The 10,570-nt window shown below is 36.6% G+C and overlaps 1 protein-coding gene across 1 annotated transcript; it reads right to left on the bottom strand.

Annotated features, from left to right (window-relative positions):
• Positions 1 to 462: 462 nt before the first annotated feature.
• Positions 463 to 7,688, bottom strand: LOC140948607 (transmembrane protease serine 3-like). Its single transcript, XM_073397874.1, has 4 exons — positions 7,452 to 7,688; positions 5,726 to 5,932; positions 4,778 to 4,951; positions 463 to 1,498 (listed from the first exon to the last, which is right to left on the bottom strand). Exons 1-4 carry the CDS (start codon positions 7,504 to 7,506, stop codon positions 1,047 to 1,049), a joined length of 888 nt encoding a protein of 295 aa, XP_073253975.1. The 5' UTR covers positions 7,507 to 7,688; the 3' UTR covers positions 463 to 1,046.
• Positions 7,689 to 10,570: the final 2,882 nt, after the last annotated feature.

Below are 10,570 nucleotides of genomic sequence, written 5' to 3'. Positions count from 1 at the left end.
AGCATTTAAAGAGCCAGGCTTACATAGGGTCACATGGGCCTTATATATTATAAGGCCTCCTTATAAGTTCCTCTCCTTCTAAGGGGTCTCAATAAGGTGCTGGCTTTGACAGTTGACGATTATTTTTTTTTCCAGTTTTGACGGTTGACGGCTAAATTTCGGAGCTTTCGACGGTTTACGGTTATTTAGTGAAAATTTAGTCCAATATAGTTAAAGTAGCTTGATTAACTTGTGTATAACGTAATATTAATTGTTGTGTTTGGAGGTTGCCTTGGCCTTTCACATAAAATTTGAAGATAGATTTAACATACAAAAAAGATGCAAGGTCTTGTGATGTTCGTACGTAGGGAGTGTTTTTGATAACATGGTCCGTGGCTTATTTAGTGAAGTGATTCTTCAGGAACCGAAAGTCCGTGAAGATCAGGTGAAATGGTGAACAACTAGAACAACAACAACAATCAATCAATCAATCAATCTTTATTAGCACCCCGGGTAAAAGGGATTCCGAAGTAAATTATATTCTTACAATTAGCAAGATAGAGAGCATAGCCAAATGATTAGAAATCATAGCAAATGCTTGTCGCGCTAAAAGGGTGAGATTTGAAATACCTTGAAACGTTTTGACGGTTAATCTTCCTCTGCACTTCTGACGGTTGACGGTAAAAAATAACCTTTTTTGACTGTTGAAGGTTAAATTTTGGTCCGTTTGACATCTGACGGTTAACCCCATTGAGACACTCCTTCTATATAATACGTTCTTAACCCTTTAAACCCTAAGATCAAACTTTAAATTCTACTTTGTTTCCCCTATTAATTTCCTACAGAAGTAGTTGGGTAGAAGTTGATAAAATATCAAGCAAATTCATCTTAGTGTGATCATGTCCGTAATTCTCATCACCATTCTGTTTTACCAAGCATTGATATTACAAGGAGAAATTTGATGCTGATCACTCTTAGGGCTTAAAGGGTTAATGAAGGAACTCGTGACGAGGCCCTAAAATGTTTGTGTGGGAAGTTACATATTTTTTTAATATTTGGGCAAAAAGCTAAATCTCTATATTGCTCTCTGTTTCCAGCACTTTTTCTACCCACTTAGTGAGCTCAAACATACTAGCATAGACACCATATTTGTGTGGCCTTGCGCATTCGTGGCCCCAAGATACCACGCCGGTTAGATAAAACCGCCCTTGGTACTGGCAGGCCAGTGGCCCTCCACTATCGTATTGACATGCGTCAACGCCTCCCTTCGCGTATCCTGCACACAGAGCTCTGGAATGAATGTTTCCATGATAGGACTTGGCATGGTTGCAAATACTTGTCGGAACCAGACGTACTTTGGCTTCTCTTAAGATGTCCGGTTGAGTGCCATTCCACTGAGTGTGACCCCAGCCAGTGACGAAACACTCCTTTCCCCAACGGAACCTTACCCCAGGTCGAAGAAGGCAAATTGGAGACACAAACTCGTCATAGACTGCGGGCTCAGATAGACGGACTAGGGCTAAGATAGGTAAAAACATTTAGTGTGCTTGTTATTCGTCTTCTTCAAGCATGGCACATTCCTAAATATCTCCTAATTGGTAAACGAAATTTAATCATCCAATAATCGACTCAAAGTTGGCTGGTAAAAATGACACCTGGTTTTCCAGGTAGTAAGTATAAGTACTTTACATCATTGATAAAAAATACGGACAATTTTCTTCGAGCAAAACAGTAATATATAATAATATTAATAATTATATCGTTAGGGTGGGGGTGGGACACAACAAAAACTCTATCCCCAAACATGTTTACAAAAGCCCGATACCTGTTTTTCTCAGCAAATATGTGCTTAACCGCGTTGTCGCTGCTAGAAATTCTACCGGCAGAGCGCCCCTTCACAGAGTACCTAAGAAAGTCCAGTTCGCCAGAACTTTCGTTTTTCTTCAATCCTGCAACTCCATCTGAAATTTAATTTCAAATTTTATCTATACCAAACAGCAAATCGCATGGCTTATACTCCTTATACTCGAGCAAACTCCAATTTTTCCTTTTTGGTGACGACACTAACCCTCTTTATGCTCATAAAGATTTAAAGACAATGGAACTAACAATAAATGCAGAATTACACAACTTGTATAACTGGCTGATTTCAAATAAGCTTTCTCTGAATATTTTAAAAAAAGTCAAACTATGTAATTTTTCGTCCATACCAAAAAAACTGAACTATGATCCTAGGTTAATGTTTTTGACAATGAAAGCCATAAAAAGGTTACCCTTGAATGCAAAAACTTTATTAAATATCTTTGACTGTTGATCGATGAAAATCTATCTTGGAAGACCCATATTCACTCTGTTGCAAACAAAATAAGTAAACCACTTGGGCTAATTGCGAGATTAAGACATATTGTCCCCACTTGCACCCTCCTAAACATTTATCAGTCACTAATTATACCTTATCCAACCTACGGTCTTATCTCTTGGGGCAACGCGTGTAAAACTTTCCTTGACCAAATTCTTGTCCTTCAAAAAGCGCACTGCGTTTAATATATTTTGCTGAAACAAACGACCACGCAATATATAATATACCTTTTTTTGTGAATGCAAAAAATTCTAACTTTACAGGCTCTATATTATGAATCCGTTTGTAGTCTTGTGTATGATGTAAATAAAAACGCTTCTCCGAAGAATATTTTGAAACTCTTCTCTCGAATTTCTATTGTTCATAGTTACAATACATGTGCCTCAACCTCTGAACATTTTTATATTAAAGAATCTCGACTCAATGTCAGACGAAATGCTTTCTCGCTTGTTGAGGTCAAAATTTGGAACGGGATACTTCAAATTCTTAAAGAAAGACCGAAAAAAGCTTTTAAAAGATAGATCACTAAAAGCAATGCTACTTAATATCCTTCAAACTGAAGGGTCCTATATTGATGTGGATACGATTTTTGTGAAAATGAAAAAGCAATTTTCTTGTCCTTTATTTTCATTTTATTTTAGTTTCAAAATTTCACACCAATATTGTCCTTGTATTTAAGTAGAATAGTATCTATTTACTGTAAAATATATACACTTATATAACGTCTAATTTCTTTGTATTTGTCTAGTTTGTAGTAAATTATGTAGCCTAGCCGCCTCGAATAGACTCGCTAACTGCAGGCCAGTCCCAATGTACTTCAAATTTAAATAAAATAAAGTTGAAGTTGAAATTTGAAAGTTGACAATAAAAATAAGCGAATGTTTAACTGTGACAATACACGGATCGAAACGCACCAATGACATTACGAGTCTTCATAGCCAATATCATCACAGCTTAACTGACAGACGAACAATAACATCGCGACTTAATTGACCAATCAGGTCAATACAACGAGAGTTAAATACCATCAACTGACGTGAAACGACTCACTTTGACTCTGAAGATGACTACCGCACAGGTACGTTGTTGAAACGTCAGTCACTATCAACAACAACAGTCCTACTCAGGACTACGTTTACCCTTACAATATTATTCAACCTATTTATGATGACTCATGAGTTCAATTAACCTTTCACAGTTCTAGAAAATCTCTGTTGCTTAAAGAAAAAAAAAAACCTACCTTACCCATTATGCACAGAAAAGCATATCAATAGCGCCTACATTAGGATGCTCGCCACAGCATTTCTTAGCGAGAAGGGAAAGGAGAACGAGAATGGTGGATAGCATTACAACAACAACAACAACAACAACACTTTATTTCACCCCATAATATACAAGAAATAAAAATTTATAACAATAGTACAGACGATGATAGGGGCGCTGGCTGCCCGAAATAACCTAAGAGTTAAAAATGCCAGGCAGCCAGTTAAAAGAAAAGATGTTTAAATGTTTAGGTCAGGGACACAAGAACAAAGAAAACAGAGAAACACACACAAATAGTTAAGTAAACTACCAGTATATAAAGAGACTAAAAATTCATACATTGCAAAAAATTCTTTTTAATATTATGGCTTTTTAATATTATGGCTTTCCATGTACAGCTGTATCAAATACAAGATACTTCTGTTAATATTTAAAGCCTTATATGGCTTAGCACATGCACCCTCCTACATAACAGAAATGTTGCAAACCTACAGACCATCAAGAAGCTTAAGATCTGCCTCTATGAGGCTTCTGACAATACCATGGGCAAAGTTGAAGAAATAATTGGCTGTAGATCATTCTCATTTACAGCACCTACAATTTGGAACTCACTGCCAGAACCCATACGTAATCATGATGACATTTCAAAATTTAAAACTTCAATAAAAACTTTCTTATGCAAAGAAATCTTAATTAAAGTTCTGTCAGAATAATGTATATAGTGTAAATATTGCGATAAGAATTTTAATTTAACTTGCATTTTTATATATTTGTGCAGTTTATTATTGATGTAAACGTTTTTTTAATCTAAAAAAACTTTCGGTTTGAAATATTCAGTTGTAAAGCGTCATGAGCCTCGGGATATGGCGCTTTAGAAATCCTTATTATTATTATTATTATTATAATTATTATTATTATAAAAAGTTCTCCTGAAGAGTTTTCATTTGAATTGTAACACGTACCAAAGAACTTCGTTCACAAATTTAAAGTTAGATTAGGTAAATTATATTCCTTTTAACTTGGTCTATCATTGAATTGATTAAACCTGATCTGACTGTATCCAGAAACACCCAGAAGTCTCCATCGTTCAAACCAACCCATATATGGGTACATTAAGGCTTCGGTTATAGGAGCGTATCCGAGAAAGAAGAAAGGATTTATAGGACGTTTACTCACCTACGTCATAGTCTGGTGGAGTATCAAATATTCCCTCAAGGAACATTGACTTGTATTTTGGATGGAGATAAATTTCTGATACCCATCTGCTCTGCTCAAACGCTTCTTTGTCGACCAGATGATGCTCGCCTAAGACCACTCTCCAGTCGGACGGGTTTGTTGAAGTGTATAAGTCTAAAATAAATATTTCAATCTCATTGAATAGAAATAAAAGAAGATCACCAAAACCGAAACTGAGATTCGTTTCGGAACCCAGTTGGTTTGGACAGAAACTTAATAAGCAATATCGAGGGTGTTTTCACACACTATATTTTGCTTTGTTTTATAACGTCCTTCAGTGCTCCGATGTTCCGATTAAAATAATAGCTCTAATTACAAGAAAAACTCCGGATCAGACTTAAACTGGGTGTTTGCTAAAATTATTCTTCTAAAAGCACTAAAAAACCCTCATTCTCTCTTGAAAAACCCCAAATCTAACTTCAAACCCAATTTAATTTTTTCCTTCAGGCTCTCTTAGTTTATAAGCCATGTTGCATCGTATCACTGTTAAATCTCGAAGATAGAAAACATTTCAAATTTTATTTGTTTTGGAAAACCACATGCACAGTGTATTGAACTGAGAACTAACTAACAACTTGGATCCGAAATAATCAGTGCTTGTGACAGCTAACACAACCTTCGAATCCATTATTATTTCTTCATGACGAGTTATAAATTTAGCTTGTGCCGACGTCTTCCACATTAGGATTTCTTTTTGCGTGGTCCACTCTCCTTCGACTAATTTGTAGTATTTTTGGCAAAGCTGATAAAAAAAAACATTAGAAAAGCACGTAAACTCGATACTTTTAGATCTCTCTAAAACGCTAAAAGTTACGAAGTTTTTAAGTTCTTCGCAATAAGCCGCACTAAAAAAAAAGAGAGAAAGAGAGTAATAGTTTATTATTTTACCATGAAAACAATGACTCGCAGAAACAACCCAGAAAGGAGAGATAAGCGATCCTCCACAGAACTGTGTTTCATTACAAAGTAGAGCGACCTGCCATGGCCAAGATCCCTGTTTACTTTCAGTGCCGCCAACAATTCGGCGAAAAATGGATTGTACGCTTTGCCTATCTCCCTTCCTATTGTGTAATCCTACTCCACAAAATGTGTTACCTAGAAAACATAAAGAAAAAGAAATAATTTATCAGTTTTAACACACATCTGGTTATAAATCCTCTTCATTCTTCAAGTTGTAAATTGCTAAGGCGGATTTGTCAGCCGGAGTGATATTAATTGCAAATATATTTTATTATCGGTGATGACATCCAGTGCTAGCGTGCATGTGTGAGAAACTGCACTGAAGCACACATAAATTAAACCGTTGGGCCAATTTTACGCTGCCTGTTTAAAAAGAAATAAGGTAAAACATATAGTCTCATCCCAAAATGTCACGTTGCTGAACTTGTATAAAGGGCCATCACGATTTTTAACTTACGTTTTTGGGTAAACTTGCAATTTGAAAGGAACCCTCACTGTTGAACAAGATGGCCCCGTTCACCCTCGTTATTAGTTGCCAAAGGAAAGATTCTAAAATAATATAATTTTAATTCTCTTTGTAAGATCCTGGGAAGATAATAGTACCTCTCTCGCAAACTTTGTACTAAAGAGATTTAATTTGAATGGTAACACTATGAAAAGTTAGCATAACAAATCTGAATCTCGCTATAGAAGAGAAAGTCAGAGTAAATTTAAACGAAAACGGCGCACATCAACTGTAAGTGGATTTTTGCCTTCTAGGGTAGCGTTTGGCCCACATGCTCGATCAAATCGTCTCTATAAAGGTAACCGCAATCAGCAAACAAATCTGATAACGTCAAAACATCGTTAAAGAAGGAGGTTGCCGTTAGTCCTGCAAAAACCCTTTCGCTTTGATAAGCTCCCCTCTTAATCCATTCTACAGAGCAATCAATCATGGTTTTAGGGCAATTTTACCCAAATAACCCTTCAACCATCAGCCCTCCTTTTTTAAATGTTAGTCTACTATACTTCTCTTTTGTTGATTCCTTATACCCTTTACATTTATGTAATAGTAAACTAAGTAACTTTACCCAAGCCCAGTCATTGCACCAGTTTGAATTTCCATTCACGCAACCCCCTTCTAAGACCATTCAACTGCCCCCTAAGGATCCCTGCGGCTTTCGGGAACAAGGTTGACGCAGCAGTAAGAACACTCGCCTGTTACCAGTGCGGATCAAAGGTTCGGCAGACATTATATATGTTGGTTGAATTCGTGATTGGTTCTCTCCACCACTCCGCTTTTCCCTTTTCCTCACCGAAATAATACCTCGAAATTCTAACGCGACCCCGACCGCACGAACACTTTCATATCATTTCTTCACTGACAGTTCCTTAGTTTCTTGTGAGCAAACGAATTACAAAAAAAAAAAAAAAAAAAAAAAAAAAAAAAATAAAACATCAGAACAAAGAACAAATTAGAATTTGAGCCAGGCTACTTTTTGAGTCATCAAGTTCATGCTCCATTTTTTTCGTACGTTCAGGCTGCACTGGAAAACGTTCTTTAAGTGTCTCTGTTAGCTAGTTCATCACTACTTTATTGTAAGGATATTTTTCTGATGAATACTACCATATGGAGTATCCCTCTATAATATTCCTTACTCAGTAAACGACTTACCGGATGAAATATTCCCTAAGATGAGATAAAAGAAAACGAGGAAAAGTAGCGCCATCTTGTGTAAGCTTTAAGTCAACTTCCAACCACTTTTCCCTGTGTTACCATTGATACTCTGTTCACCTTAAAGCAATCTGTTCTTCCTTTGTGACTGAAGCTGTTAACTTACGACAACTTCTAATAAACTGCAGTACACAAAACAGCTACAAACGATGTTTGCAGCTGTTTTGTGTAGTGGCAGGATAACCATGCCAGCTTTTATTTTATTTGGAGTGAAAAGTAATTAACAGTCAAGGCTACGGACGCTGGATGATCTTCTAATTTCCATTCAATTAGGTGTGTAAGCATAAAGGCCACTGCTTCGTTAATTTCTAGGCTACATCTGAGTGGTTTTTAAATTGAAAGTGCTACTTTTTCATTAGGCTTGACGGTTTTCTGTTTACTTCTTCCGTTGAAAGTATCGTTTTGCATATATGAAAGAAAGCGATCTCGCAATTACAATCTGCTCCCTTTTGCGGCAGTTTCCTAAAAACTCGTCATTTCTTCAAGACTACTATCATCATAATGTTTTCCGGATCACGAAAAAGTATGATGATCATTATAAATTAATGCAAAAATAAATTAAAGTACAAAAAAAAAAAAATAAAAAAAAAAATTGCCATTTCAGTTCTCTATTTTGATGTGATGAACTCTTTCGATTCGACCTCGAGAAAGAGATTAAGTACGGTGAGAACTGATTTAAAACCCCTTCCAGTAGCACTACGCGTCCCGAGAACACGTTAAATCGAGGAATTTGGTGGAAACGTCAATAACTCAAGCACACGCCGAGAGAGGGCTCAGTCATATAAATTCTACATTAAAACTTCCGGCATCACTCGAGAATTTTCTAATCAGTGATTTAAAATTAATATGGACAAGAGCCTTTTATGTTCTCCTGATATTCAAGCACTCGTGCTGACGCACAAAATAACCTGAAAACAACGAGAGGATATAAACTCACATGGTGTGAGTATGCCATGACCATTGGTCTTCCAGGGACTCCGCAACAGTTTTGAACTGGCGGTTGGTAACAATTCTCCGCTCTCCACCCCTTTCCTCCCAAGCAATGTCACCTTGACAATGATCAAAACGAAGCCGCTCCAACGTTTATGATTCTCTTAGCCAGAGTTAGCGGTCAGCATTAGATCCCATTGGACGTAGCCCCTTTCTCCCCTCATGAAATTTACACAAGGTCGAACTGTTTTCTGCACACTTAGATGATATTTCAAGCTGGAAATGTTCATGAAACTGCAAATCTCTTCAATTTGAAAGAAAAAAAAATTAAAATGATATGAAGAGCGGTAGGATTTGAACCCACGAACCAGAAAACCTAGTATACCACGCTAACCACCAGACCACTGCGGATTTGATAAATGGAAAAGAAATAATTTAAGTACATAGAGCATTAACCCCCACCCCCCAAAAAAGAACCTAACCAGTGCTTATGGCTAATCTGTAAAAGGCAGTGCTTAACCCTAAAACTACGTTGTGTAAATTTCATGAGGTATCCGAAGAGGCTACGGTCGATGGGATCTAATGATAACCGAGCTTAGCACTGCCAAAAACGTGAAAACCGCTGCCTGAAATTTTCTTCAAGTCTAATAAGCCATATTCTTTACCTCCAAATCCTCAAAATTGTTTAAAATCTATTTCATCTCTTTTATCTCTCGCTGATGTAAAAAGTCGGAATTAGTTTTTGCTGTCAATCTTATGACGTCAATATCCCCGCCACAAAAACCGTTTAAATCGGAAATTGAAAAATATACGATAGTTGGGAGTAAAGAGTTCTGTCATCCTGTTAACTTTTATCCATTTTGTTTTGAAGTCACACGACGTACGTCAAAAGTGTGGCCTTAAGGGAGAACCCAAATAAAGGCTGAGTGGGACACCATTCCGTCGTACGTGAACAGGAAAGCATTCAGTTGACTTGTCCTTGTTTCCAGCACTGTTATTTCGAGCTCCACCTTCATTAGAAGCCCTGTCACTAAAATCTTGTGGAGGAAGCGTGCAGAACATTCAATGCAGGCTTACGCTCAACCGTTTCCGAGCATCGTTCAACCTTTTCTTCTTGCCTGAATTCCTTCAGCGAACAAAAAAGTAAGTTTTGTAACTCTTTCAGTCTAATGTTTCCCGAAAACTTTGCTTGGCACAGTTTTAACTAGTCTTATTGTAACTTTCTTTTCGCATTTTGGATTCAAAGGCATATATTTCCATGTCTTAACTAAATTTTAATCCACTATGAGATAGATCCACTTTATTTATTTATTTTTTTATGTTTTATTTTTTTTATCTTTAATAACATTTATTCAATCGACAATCAACAATCAAAAATACTTACAAACACTACGATACTTACACTACTTACAATACAATATTTAGAATACAATAGACTAAGGTACTTACTCTGTTTACAATGTAAAGGCTTACAATACTCAGTACTTACAACACTACCTATTCACTACTCGCACTACAATGCACTATTTACAAGCAGTTCTAATTAGTAATTGTACTTCAAAACCAACATTTACAAAACCAAACATTCACGGTAAACGCACTTATATCTTAAGTGTCTTAAAGAGGCAGCGATTGTGAAGCAAAAGATACACCAGGTTAATGCTGGAGAAAATGAGCAGAGGATCGAGATATACAAATGTATACAAAATCGAAGGCTTACTGAAATAAGGAGCTCACATTTTCCCATTTTTTTGGTAAAATGGGACCTGCAGTGGTCTCTATGTGGTAGAATGATTTGAGGTATTGCAGGAAGCCTGCTATCTTTGGCGAGGTTTCCCTTCTTTTGCTAATCCAGATGTAATTTCTGGCTAGAAGAAAAAGGAAATTAATTTGCTGGCAGTTTTTTGAAGAGTCCGGCTTTAGACCAAGTGCAACAAATATATCTAATGTGTAATGTTCCGGTGTAATGTGGAGCAAAGTCAGCTTAAGAGATAAACTATGCCAGAAAAAGGCCACTTTAGGGCAAGACCAAAAGAGATGAAGAAGTTTCTCCGGTTCATTATTACAAAAAGAACAATTTGGGTTGTCTTTTACGCCAATTTTTGTTAAGAAGTCGTTCGTTGATATTC

This window comes from Porites lutea, chromosome 9, assembly GCF_958299795.1.
Source record: "Porites lutea chromosome 9, jaPorLute2.1, whole genome shotgun sequence".
In the NCBI taxonomy this organism is placed as follows: Eukaryota; Metazoa; Cnidaria; class Anthozoa; order Scleractinia; family Poritidae; genus Porites; species Porites lutea.
This window is presented reverse-complemented; position numbering and strand designations above follow the sequence as displayed.